Source organism: Prinia subflava, chromosome Z, assembly GCF_021018805.1.
Source record: "Prinia subflava isolate CZ2003 ecotype Zambia chromosome Z, Cam_Psub_1.2, whole genome shotgun sequence".
NCBI lineage: Eukaryota > Metazoa > Chordata > Aves > Passeriformes > Cisticolidae > Prinia > Prinia subflava.
The window spans coordinates 85,977,767-85,990,871 of record NC_086283.1 but is presented as its reverse complement, the minus strand read 5'-3'; the positions used below and the strand labels follow the sequence as shown (position 1 = coordinate 85,990,871).

At 39.8% G+C, this 13,105-nt stretch overlaps 1 protein-coding gene across 10 annotated transcripts in view; it reads left to right on the top strand.

Moving 5' to 3' along the window:
- LOC134563529 (leukemia inhibitory factor receptor-like) overlaps positions 1 to 13,105 on the top strand; it is an 86,088-nt gene that overhangs the window by 55,573 nt on the left and 17,410 nt on the right. For all 10 annotated transcript variants that reach the window (XM_063421511.1, XM_063421515.1, XM_063421514.1 and 7 more), the window contains 10 exons: positions 312 to 454; positions 1,875 to 2,038; positions 2,839 to 3,013; positions 3,301 to 3,567; positions 5,737 to 5,866; positions 7,665 to 7,828; positions 9,430 to 9,575; positions 12,022 to 12,187; positions 12,342 to 12,412; positions 12,802 to 13,015. In XM_063421511.1, the coding sequence (XP_063277581.1) occupies positions 312 to 454; positions 1,875 to 2,038; positions 2,839 to 3,013; positions 3,301 to 3,567; positions 5,737 to 5,866; positions 7,665 to 7,828; positions 9,430 to 9,575; positions 12,022 to 12,187; positions 12,342 to 12,412; positions 12,802 to 13,015 (1,640 nt within the window). The remainder of the gene's footprint in view (positions 1 to 311; positions 455 to 1,874; positions 2,039 to 2,838; positions 3,014 to 3,300; positions 3,568 to 5,736; positions 5,867 to 7,664; positions 7,829 to 9,429; positions 9,576 to 12,021; positions 12,188 to 12,341; positions 12,413 to 12,801; positions 13,016 to 13,105) is intronic.

Below are 13,105 nucleotides of genomic sequence, written 5' to 3'. Positions count from 1 at the left end.
TAACAATTCTATGATTCTATGATTTTGGCTAAAAAGCAAGGTTTTCACTTTGAAGTGTTCTCTTAACAACTAGTTGATTGCATCATGCAGCCAGTGCACAACCTACCAGTATGATAAAAGTGAGTTGAAAGATGACGGAATGCCATTGATCTGAGATTAACCAAAGCCCAAGCAAGTCTCACTCCTTCACAAACTCTATGTGGAGCTTTCTGTTTATTACAGAGTATTTGTGTTTTATTAGTGTCCAAGAATAGGATTGCCTTAGCTTCCTGTCAGCTGAAATAACTGCTTAATCCTCTCTTTCTTTTTAGCAACCTTACCCCTCAAGTATGTTTTAAAACTAAGGAGAGAAGGGTTCAGATTCCAGTCCCAGAGAGCTCCATCACAGTGACAATCAAAAGCTCTGGAACTGCTTTTGCTACCAAAGAATTTGTAATTCACCAGAAAGACGTCTGTAAGTATCAGTCATATGTGTGTACCTAAGACCTTTATAGTATGTTTAACAAATTTTCAGATGTGTATATGCTTGCAGGTTTCTTTGGCAGCATTCCTTTATGTAGAATGTTGGCATGCTGACTCCATGTGACGCTTCCATATATATCATAGGTTGTTTTCTCTAACCCTTGAAGAGAAATAATACTCCTCTTACCCATAGTTCATAGCAGAAAAAATAAAGGGCAGAACGTGAGGAGGAAAACAAAATACAACAATGTTACATCTCTCACTCTTTGCCCTTTTTAGTCCTAGTTACAAATTAAGAAGCATTTGAACAAATTCCTAATCTACCTACTCAGTTAGACTTTTCCCCACATCCTTCCAGGCGAAGAAGGAAGTTGTAAACAGAAGATGGCAGTGACACAATCTGCCATGCTTGGTCTAGTTTTTGCCTTTTCTTTGCCTGCTTACTCCTTCAGTGTAGTCAGATTCTAATGTCAGTAGCACTTCTTATCCGTGGTTCTGTTTGCAGTCAAGACTAGCTCAAGAACATAAACAAAATGCAACTCAAAAAATATTTGGTCAACACGATGAGTCTTTCAGGTTCATCACAGTTTACCATGGGCAGTGTATTGATTGTGCTGAACACTTTGCAAGCTCTCAGATCCTTGGTCAGGACTGAAGTTGGATATATCACACATATTTTTGAAATGTTTTAGCTTGCACCAGGCCAAATGAACTGCCATAGCCCTTGTATTACCAAGATTCTTCCCTGTTTCTCAACCTCTTGCTTCACCACAACACATTTGTAGAAGAGATGCTTCTGTTTAATCTCCCTATCATTTCCCCATCAGGATCTCCTGCCCCTAATATTTCTTGTAGCTTAAAATCACTTTGTCTGTGATCTTCAGAACTTCATGTGAGCTTCTTCCATCCTGTGCTTCTGCTCTCCTTCCTCGCCACTCTCCCTTTTGTTGCAAGTCCCCACTTCCCTACTGGTCTCCAAAACATGCTTTTTTCGTGGACAGTTTTCCACCATTCTCCCTAAAATTTTTCTCATGTGCACCTCAAAGACTGCTACCATATTTCCTTTATCATTGTGGTGTTGAAGGAAGGTTGGGATGGGATAATGGAAGATGGGATATCTTTCCTACTACGCATTGTGAAGTGTCATATTCACAGTTACTTGCTCATATATGTGCTGAGGTATTAAAATAAATGCTACCTGATGGTTCATCAGCACCTGTGCTTTCCTGAGAACTCTCACGCTCAAGTAGCCAGAGCCATGTTCTAATTACAGAGGTTGAGTTACATGTTTGTATGGCTACTAGCCAGTTCAGAGCAGAGAGGTGTGGCTGTTAAACACCTCTAGGGCTGGTGCTGCTGACAAATGACCTGAATATCATGGTTTTTTTCCCTCCCTCTGCTGCTTTTTCAAGCCTTTGTTCCTGTCACTCCGCACATTCTTAGTTTATTGCCTGACTTTCCAACTTCCACATTAAATCTGAAGTGGAGTGATAATGGATCAATTTTCCCATATGGACTGGATGCCCTTTGGCAGATTCAGATACTCCGAAAAGAAGCAATGGAAATAGTCACACAAGTAAGTCTCTTTCTTCTTTTATGAAAACTATTTGTACTATTTTTGCCCTTGGTAGTGTTCTGAGAGGTCACTTGAAAAAAAACTGGGAATGATGGAGACAGTAGAGCTTTGCAGGACCTGAGTGTAGTCATACTTCTGGCAGGTAACTTCTTGTTAAGTTTCACAGTTATGGGAACACTGGCTACTGTACTCTTGGTACTTAGTTGCAACTTTTTTTTTTTCTTCTGGTACAGGGACTTTGCAATTAGAACTTACTTACAAATTTGATGGATACTTTACACCATTATTTCTATATCTTCAACGTCTCCAGTCTTGGTCATCTCTGAATGCTCAGCTTGCTTTTTTCTTTTTTTGTAGCCAGAGTTCTTCCAGGCCAGTTTTTAGCGCTTTGCTATAAATTCTAATAATGGAAAAAAGATGAAATGTGCAGCCTGGGACTATGATTAGAGGAGTTTTATTTTGACAAAGTTGGAACATTTCATTGCTGATGAGAAGCCCAGGATGCAGTATACCTCTTTAAATGCTTGGGAATCCTCCTGCTCCTCCTCAAATGTTTGCTCTCTGGTATTTCTGGCTGACAGTCTACCTAGCTGGTGGGCTGTTTAGCAACTTAGGCTTTTGTCCAGGTAAAGTCACAGCACAACTACAAGTTAGGTAGAACACTCCAATAATCTATGAGGATTTTATTATTTACTTCACATAATTTACCATTCTGTTGACTCTTTGGAGATATTATGTCGTTATCAACAGATGTTCATAAGCTCTGTCTTAGTTGATTTCTTGGTGCAAAAACTTTGCAGGTTACTTACTACTCAAAACTGACTCATGAAGACGTCATTATTTCTTGGAACTGGACATCAGATATGCCTTTGGAGTGCACATCACACTATGTGAAGATTCGCTGTTACATTAATGCAACACAGTTTGTTGGCCCCAAGGATTGGAGTGACTGGAGCCCAGCAGAAGTGATCCCTGGTATGTTTGTTCCCTTGCAACCATATGGACTTTTATTTCTTCATAAGAATTAAGCCAGAGTCAGAGGAAGAGCATTAGGCAGTGATGGACTGCTGCCTTTGAGACTATTTTGATTGGAGAAATAATGCAATCACTAGTTAATGAAACCTAGCAAACATTTCTTTATATACAATTGGAATGCTCCTTAGTCACTTTCTGGCTGATCAGCACTGTGTTTATAGCAAATTGTTTATGTGAGGTTTCTTGTTTTTTTTGTTTGTTTGTTTGTTTTCTTCCTTCTCATCTAGGAAAAGATACTGAGCCTGGTGGAAGTGGAGTGTTTCCTCTGGACCCTGTGGTGGCAGTAGGTTCAGATTTGACATTTTGTTGCGTCCATGAAGAAGATCAGCGCATAACAAATATGACTTACGGATCAAAATCCTACAGAATGATGCAACTGAGCAGTCGAAGCCATGCCATCAGAGTGCTAAATGCCAGTGTTTCAAATAGCAGCGGGACAAATGTAGTGTGCAGACTCGAAAACGGGTTGGAAGGAAGTGTCGTGTTTGTAGGATGTACGTATCATGTTTACTAACCTTGGGAAAATCAAAATTGTTTTGAGACTCTTAGGGTTCTGCTAGGAAAAAACTATTATTGTGGAGGTTTTTTCCCTCCTGGCCCTTGGTTTTGAAGTTGAACTGGGGATTGTACTTGTTTGATTTCACTGTGGAAAGGCCAGCTCATGGAGGAGACACCAAGTCTGGATGGATGAGAAGGTACCCATGTATGCCCTCTTTAGAACCTGGCCCAGTGCTTCTCTAATTGGTCTCTTGTTCAAATGTACTTCTTTTGATTTGGAATGCCAAGTAGTTTATTGCCATATGAATATTCAACCCCTGCCTCTGCCAGTCTCTATCAGTTTAGGTTTACATCTGTTGTAGTGTAGTCCATGACTAGGTGAGAGTAAGAGCAAGAACTGCAAGTGCAAACATTCATTTACCAACCAGTCAACAATTAAACTAGTAGCAACAACAGATGCTCGTCCAGGGCAGAAGCTTCTTGGGAGCTAATTACAGCAAAGGAAACAAGGGAGTAATTCCTCTTTCCTGGGCATTCTTGTAAAACATCCTTTTAGTATTTTCTTTAAAGATATTGACTCACTGTATATCTTCTCTGGGTAAATGTGCAAGGCTCAGATATATACCTATTAAAACAAATGAATTAAAGTACCTAGTTCTTCTTCCCCATAATTGGTCACTTTAAAACTTTGTGTGTTTTTCCCTCACAGGTAATTTGAGGGTTATCATCTTTCTATAGCTGCTCATTAGAATCCTGTTCCCTGTTACAAATGCAGCCTTTGAGCTTAAGGTCCTTGGGGTTTGAGGAAGAGGACGGGAGAAACAGGAATCATTTTGAAAGTGTGTTCCAACCTCCAGCCTATGCATCTTGTCATTGACTTGGTCTGTTAAGTGTGCAGCAGGAAATGCAAAACAGAATTCAACCTTTTATGACTTCCCAGTGAAAAACTAACCATTTTTATGTTATTTGTACAGAATTTGCTTTTGTGGGAAAATCTTCCGGGTAAATAAGTCAGTGTTTCAAGAAAGAAAGCTGTGACAATCCCATAGGTTTTCCCTTCATTTTTTGTTAAACAGATAGGATGTCAAGTCTGTTTCTTATCAGTGTTTCTTCTTGTAGTACCTACTTAGTGGGGAGAGGTCTTGTTATGATCCTCTTGCTGGTGAACAGAAGAAAAGGTGGGGGAAGTAAATATATATATACACAACATTTTGGTTAAGCCTAGGTCTAGCAAAACATATTCTTTTCTGGCTCACTGCTCATAATCTGAGCTAAGCCTGCCTCTGTGGCCTTGTGTTTTAGTTCCCTTCTCTAGGGCAGAGAGAAGAGTATATATATATATATATATATATATATATATATATATATGTATGTGAATATTGTTGCTCTAGCTTTGGCATACACCTTTCCTGTTTCATGCACCTCAAGTGTTCAAGACCTGAAATAAATGCCCTATCTAGTCTCATGTTGGCATGGGTAACCAGAGGGTACCTCTGTGATAGGAGCACTGCCCATCTTTTCCAGCAAGGCACTCAATGAAAGCTGCTATAGTATGGGAACAAAGAACAAGATTTAAAAGGAAAAGATAGACACTTCCAAAGCCGTGGTGAAGAGAATGAGCCATTCAGGGCTTGCTTTAATTTTAAAATTGAGTGTGGAATTCATGCTAAAGGGACCGTTTCCTTGACACAACTTGTTTGGAGAATTCAAAGCAGTGGTGGGGGTGGCATGTTAGAAAATGTGACGCACAGCCGACAGCATTCCTGCATTGCTCAGCAGCTGAACTTAGAGTTTCAGAAAACCCTTGGCAGAGCTTCAGTGAAACACTTCCAGGTCAGAACCTGGAGCTTTTGAACATGTTTGCATGTGATTTGCCAGGTTACCCACCTACTTAGAATTCTAGAGTCAAATGTTAGTCAGATGGGGCTGATAATTATCCATCTATTTTATTGTCATTCTTTTTAAAGAATGTTACTTCTGTGGTTGGGTGTAACTATTGCCATGTATTTTTGAAGCACACAATCTAGACCCAGCAAAACAAAAGAATGATGCTTTCAGGACCCAGCAAAACAAAAGAACATTGCTTTCAGGAAGCCACTAACCCAAATGTCACACTAGGATGGCAAAACATCAGCTAACTGTTTTGGTTTCCTCTCATGCTACAGATGCTCCTGATATTCCCCAAAACCTCAGCTGTGAAACATCCAACTTTCTGATAATAAAATGCACCTGGAAACCAGGCAGGCCCAGTGGACTATATGGAGAACGAAGAACAAAGTACAGTTTATTTGAAAGGTAAAATTAATTAACGCTTAAAGGAGTAAAGGGATACAACTGGAATACTGCCTGGGAATTACTGTACCATACCTATTTAAATGTGATAGTTCAGAGCCTAAAATACTTTCCAAGAGTTTCAGGAAGCTGTACCTAAATGAAATTTGGAAAACCCTTGTGTAGCCCTGCAAAGTTCCAATGGGAATTAAGGATGACTTTTCCCAAAGGTTTATACCATTATGAACCCACAATTAGGTAAAGGGCTTAGTGTATCAGGCTGCTGCCAACATGTAGACAAGGCCAGTATGAAAATATAGGGAGATAGTAGAAGTCAGTCACTAATTTTTATTTTTTTTATATGCAACCTGGGTCAGATCATTTCAGAAATTTACTGAGCTTCTGCTAAGCAGAATGACAGAAGTTCACTGAGAAACATTTTAAGACAGGTCGTGGAGCATTTCCCAAATGCCCCTAGGGAAAATAGCAGTCAGCCTCCATCTGTTCTCCTGTGGTTGAGAATTAGAGCAAGCAGAGTAAATGTTACCCATAAAACAATGAAAAGGACAAATAACACTGGTTTCACCCACAGCAAGTAGTCAAGTAATGTCCTACTACATTGTTGTTAAGGCTAGGCCATGTAAAGTCTTAAAAAAGAATAAACATTGGACTAGCGCTTGCAAAGTACAACCACGTCCTTGGTGGTTGTGATTAGAAGTTAGTGAGGAGTTAAGAAAATTCCCATGGTGAGAGGAGGCTCTTGTGTCATTCCAAAGGAGCAGTCAGGGAAAGAAGCCAGGAGAGGCTTGAGTCACACAAAATCATCAGAAATGTGTCCCATGGTGGCTCAGAAGCACACTGGAGGCAATGAGGTTTGAGTTACAGTCACAAATGTCATCTAGAGTGCCAGTGCTAAAAAAGCCGCTGGGTAGGGTGCAAAGAGGTGGACAAAACAGAGCAGGTATTCACAGGAAAGGATCTTCAGTCACTGACTGCCCATATTCATCTTATAACTAAGAACCTTGTCCAGTCATGTTTTGCTCAGCCCAAATCTGTGAGAATAATTGATGCATTTTGGGATAAATGCTCTCATCCTTATTGTCAGTCCACACTGAACTATTGAAATAGAGCACAGGGTGGAGGGAGCTCAGAGCTCAGCTAGAGCACAGTAAAAATGCCTGGAAAAAGAAGTTAATTAAACTTGTGCTACTGAACAAGAGGCTAACAGAGATTGTAATTAAAGCAGATATATGTACATACATACAGATACATAATTTAGATTTTATCCCTAAAGATCCACCGCTGTTCTTGTCTGTTTATCAGACTGCCTCTCCTGCTTTTGACTAAAAGACAACTGGGACTAGTGGATGTATTCCAGATAACAAACCTTAGTTCATATTAGACAGGGCTTATAGAAAGACAATGTGTGTAGCATCTCACTAGTTCAGAAAGCAATTAAGAAAATTCTTTAAATGCAAATGTATGCTGATCGGAACAAAGATACTTTAAATCAGAATCTTAGCTGTAACTTGTAAGGTGGTTTTACAGGACCTACCTGTTTTCCAGACTTTTAAGAAGTGAGAGAATGGAAATGTTATGCTAGTGGAAGAGGAGAGTTTCACATGAGAACAGGGCAAGTCATGACTGATGCCACTTTAACCTGCGTTGTGGTGTTAGATATGCCTCTGCAATTAAATCATTCTGTAAGCCATGTGAACTGAATCCGTCGTTCTGTACCATGCTTTCAGTCTAAACTTCTGACCGTTGCTACGAATTAACTTACTCAAAAATTAAGCTTTTCCCTCGCCTCTTTACTTTGTAGAACATCTGGTAAAAACGTTTCATGCGAAGTCAGTGAAGTGAACAAAGACCATGTCTGTGGCTTTCCAGTACTGCCTGATCAAAAAACCTATGATTTCATATTAGGTGTCTCCAATCCTATTGGGCAAGCACAGTCATCTCTTTTGGTTGATATAACTCAAAGAGGTAAGACTTATGACTTACATGGGGAAAAAGATGTTTCCTGCATGCTGTGTGTTAGTTTTGGGTTTGAAGAGCTCTGACATGGTATGCTTTTCATTATTTTCCTTAATTGTCACTAGATTATTGCCATATTCAATAATTTGAACTTGAAAATTACTCAGGGTGTGTCATGGAGCGATGATGAACTGTTCAGGGAGATGCCAGTTCTCAAAAGCAGTGCTGCTTTGTAGCACAGACTACTGTGTGATAAAGGCTAATATGTGATCTAATAATTTGCTAGCCGCTATTTATCATGGAATCTGAGTGGTTGGGGCTGGAAGGAACCTTAAGGATCATTTAATACCAAGACAGCACTCACACTTCCCATGCCCCACCTCCTGCCGTGGGCAGGAGGCACTGCATGGCACTGGATCAAGTTGCTCAGGGTCCTGTCCAGCCTTGCCTTGAGCACTTCCAGGGATGTGGATCCAGGCATCCACAACTTCTCTGGGCAAGTTTATGTTTTGCTTCATATTCTGTTATATATCAACAATTAAAATTTAGATGTAACTTTATGATCCTGCATGTAAATAACCCTGTATTTCAGTGTCTGCTTAGAAGGCAAAATATTACAGTTTTACAGCAGCAGGATTTGGAGCATTTAAAAATCCAATGAAAAGACATAAGGTAATATCAGGACTATCATGTGCTATTGGTAATAGCCATGATCATCTGCTGTCAGGGTTTGGACCTTCAGTTTAAAAGGGGAAAGGAAGATGGCCACCTCCCTAGCACTGCCTTCACCACCCTTTTCTCCTCCACAATCACTGCTGAGGTTTCAGGGATTCCTGTTGGTTACAGTATTCTTCTGTTCTCCAAAAAACTGAATTAAATATGAGGATAGTGCATTTTTTTTGTCCAGGTCCCAGTTCGACTGGCCTGAGATGCGAATTGTCAGAGTAATTTTACAAAGTTGAAAAAAGCATAATCTGTTAATTATAAACTGGGATGTTTCACATCCAGGTGATATGCTGCTATTTCCTATTTGTTTCCTTTTCTTTCTTTCCTGCACTGTCCACTTAATTTCCAAAGCACAGTGCATATTTCCTTTAGGTATCTGGACCAAATCCAACATTAGATATTTTTTTCTCTCATAGCTGTGAATGCTGAATATTATTGAAAAATTCTGGGAGTTTTGGAGTAGGGTCATTTAGGAATCCTCCTTTGTCCTGCTCTGCAGATTTTAAGTCTTATCTAAAAAAGTTCACAGAAGTTGAGCAAAGTTGATCATCCATCAATTTCATCTATCACTTGTGATCATTTGAAATAGCTGGTGTTTCATGTTTTTGGTAAAATCAGTAAAAAGAAAAGTGTTTTCCTGTGGCTCAACTCCTTATCAGTGTGCAGTACACTCAGTCTTAAGTGAATCTGTCTCCATGTTTGATAGCTGAGAAGGGAGTCGGGAATGAGACTGTTTGCAGGTGCTTTCCCAGCACCACTTTTCCCAGTTGCTGATTGAAACACTTATCCTTCTGATTCTCTCTGATCTTCTAAAATAAGATTTTTCTGAACTAAAGTAAGTGGATTTTTTCTTATAACTGAAGGCTTTTTCTTTCCTTTTTAAGTTCGTCCAAAAACCCCAGAAAAGTTAACTGTTACTGGGAACAACTGTACAAGCATCCAACTGCGTTGGTTTATAAATGGCAGCTTTGCTGAGATCAGGCTTCTGTGTCAAATTGAAATTAGCAGTAGTCAGTCTGAGAGAAAACTGGTAAGTGCTGCTTTTAAAAGATAATTTTTTTGGAACAAATGCTGATCTTTTTCATTGATCTAGTCACATTTCAAGCTCTTTTCTCACCAAGAGCTTCATTCTGACGATCTTACTAAATCATTAAGGTAGTAATGAGTAGAAGTTCATTTACTAAAATCCAAAAAAGTCTCTGTTATTACCTGTTTTGGTTGGTTGGTTGGGTTTTTTTTGTTTTGAACACTAGAGAAAAGTCAAATTACACATCATGTTATTTGGTCCTTGAAAGGGGTGAATAGTGCTTTATGCTGATCTTTTAGGTAACAGTCGTTGGACTTTGTACTTCTGGTGCAAGCTGTCTTAACACACTCTTGTTCCAGTATACATTACTGCCCTGCAGACCTCCACACTGGCTGTTTCAGATCTTGAAGTCTGTAGCTGAATTTCTGCCTTTGTTTTTTCCCTTCAGAGAACAGTCTTTTTTTGCTGTCAGTAGTTGACATGTATGTGGCCATAATGGGCAGCTGCTAACCCTGCTCATATGTCAGTGATGTAGAGGCAAGATGGGGAAGGATTCTCCCATGGGATGTATCAATAGGCAGGCTCCAGTGAGGACCTCTGCAGCATGGCAGAAGGTGGTATTTCTGAGTGGGGTTCAGATTTTCAGCCAGTCAGGTTTCCATCATGGGCTGGAGCTGCATATTTACTCTGCTGGTTGTTAAAGGAGCTTAGGATACTAATTTGGACACCAGCATCAGATACTGAGCGTAGGTGATATGAATAGATCCTCTTCTGACTTAGCAATGGGGTGACCTGTCTCATTGGGGAAGCCTAATGAGAAGTGCATTTTCAGCTGGCCTGAGATTTACCCCCAGTTTCTTTTTGTGTACATATCTCTGGCTATTTCAAGTAGGCACATAGTGAATTCTTGATGCATAGAGCTTGAGTTTTTAATTTGAGCACATTAACCTTAGAGGCTTCTTTTTGCAATGCTTCTTTGACTTTTAGCAGTATTCTGTTACCCTTTGCACTTACTTGCCAGCTGGGCACAGCTGTTGAGCACAGCCTTGAATAACATAAATCAAGCCACAGAAATTAAGCAGCTAAGACGGAAGAGAATCAGTATGTCCATGCCTCCAAAATAATAGGGTGCAGGCTCTGTAGGAGTATTTTTAAAATACTTTCAAAGTACTTAATGAGTGCAGAAGCCTTAAGCTTTTATATTTTCTCTGTAATAACATGTGTGGTGTACTACCAGAGATTAGGTACTGCAAAAGGAACTCAGATATTTTTGGAATATGCGGCTCAAAACCTGGGGCATACACTTGTTTGTGAACCCTGCTACTGCATCAATCATCTGGGATAGTGGGAGAGGGTTACAACTTACACTTCCACAGCAGTTTGAGTCCCTTCACCTGTATCAGAGACCCCATCCACAGATATTTTGTATGCAGCAAACAGCTTGGCAGAAGCTTTTATCGCTTTCTTATATGGTTGCTGGTTGCTTAATAAAAAAACTCCAGGAGTTCCCTGTCACAAAAGTAGCTGTGAAATTGTTATGGGGTTTTACATGGCACTTTGAAGATGTTTTCAGAAGCATTTCCATCCGTATGAGAGATTGTTGGCTTTTCTAGTATTTTTCAAGTTGTCATTTGGCTTTAGAAATGCACAATTAGTTGCATCTTGAAGTCACTTGGAGTCCAGTTTTTGGCAGCTGTGATGCACATGTGTTATAATTAGATTCAGTAAAAAAATATTCCCAGTCTTTGGGTTTCTTTAAGAAATTGTGAAACGGAAATGCTCCCTAGACTCACACCACTTTAAGAATAATAGGAGAGACTAGTCCTGTCATAAGAGCTGGGAACTGAGACCTGGGTAAGACCTGGATGCTATCTTTTAAAGGAAAAATGAAGGCAGCAGACCACATGATAAACGTACTGCTCAACCAGACTGTCTTTAGTGTACTTCTGTGCATGTCTTATAGAAAAGAGGCCTTTGTCCCCACGGTCTGATGTGCATGTGCTCAGTGGAAGTGTGGGTTCTGAGCACCAGAGGTGAAATCCAGGCCTGCCCCATGTGAGCAGATTCACTGCATGTGGGAGAGAGGGGAGCTGAATAGGGTAGATGGGAAACAACTACCTGCTACTGCTGTGTGCACAGCTCGCCCTTTTGAAGAATCATCTGCGTTACCTCTCCTTTTCACACTTTACATCTCAAAGGTGCTGCCAACTGTATGATTCAATTTCGGTCTGTGTAGAACTATTTTGGTGGATCTCTGAAGTGTTTTTCATTGTTTAGGGTGACTGCATGGGACATTTTTTTGCCACTGTTTTCTTCATAGGGATTTGGATAGGACTGCAGCTTTGACACTGTCAGTATTTTTGGGGGACAAAGCCCCCCACTTGACTAGCAGTGTAATCTAGGAAAAAAAAATACATGTATCATGTCAATTTCTGTAAATTTTTAACAGCACAATGTCTCCATGCCTGGTCGGAAATCCTCAACTTACACAGCTCAGCTGAATGCTTTGCACCCTGACACCAAATACCAGTTCAGGGTGCGCTGCTCAGCTGCTGACCACTTCTGGAGGTGGAGTGACTGGAGCAGGGGAGTGGAGCAGACAACAGCAGAAGCCCGTAAGTTCATCTAACTCTTGATGATAAAATGCTGAAACTCTGAAGATACATATTTTAAAATTAGTCATCTAAAAAACCCCTAACTTTTCAATAGATGATAAATTGTCTACTGTGCAACTGGGGAAAAAACTGCCACTCTTATCTTTTTATTTAGCTCCTGCAAGAGGACCAGATATCTGGAGAGAAAGAAGTCCTTCTGGTGAAAGCCTATTGGTCTTCTGGAAGGTAGATAGGACCATAAAATAATATGTAATGCAACTGTACAAAAAACTATTTTCTTACACATTTATAAATTAATGAAGTTTATAGTCAATAAACCAGTCCGCTTTTTATAACTTTGTATAGAACCATCCAGTGGAACAAGTATTTTTCCCCAAATAAGAATGTTATTAAAGTTTTATAGTTTAAACATTACTTTGAGAAGCGTTTCACATGAAGAATTAAATATTTCATACATCTCAGTTGAAAATTAAAATCTTAGGAACTTTCATGTTATTTCTCAAAGTCACACTTGACTTACTTTTTTGCCTTATAGTCTTATACAGGAACAGTAAATTCATGTCTTCTTCTGTCTATTGCATTTTGATTTTAATGCATACTTTTTCTGTTCATAGCCCTTATCCCTTTCTGAAACCAATGGAAAAATAGTGTCTCATGAAGTGTCCTGCCACATGCTAGAGACATTACTGGAGCATAAAGTAGTCTTTGAACCCTCAAACAGTACTGAGATAAAACTTGGAAAAAGTGATTGTGTAATTAGCGTTGTAGCCAGAAACCATGCGGGCTCATCTCCCCCTTCAAAGATAACAAGCGTGGAACTTCCAAGTGGTGAGTGCTCCCAGCTGAGAGTTAAACCTTCAAAGCCTGGGCAATACCTGAGAAAGTTCGTTTATTGAAAAATAATGCTTTGTTTGTTTG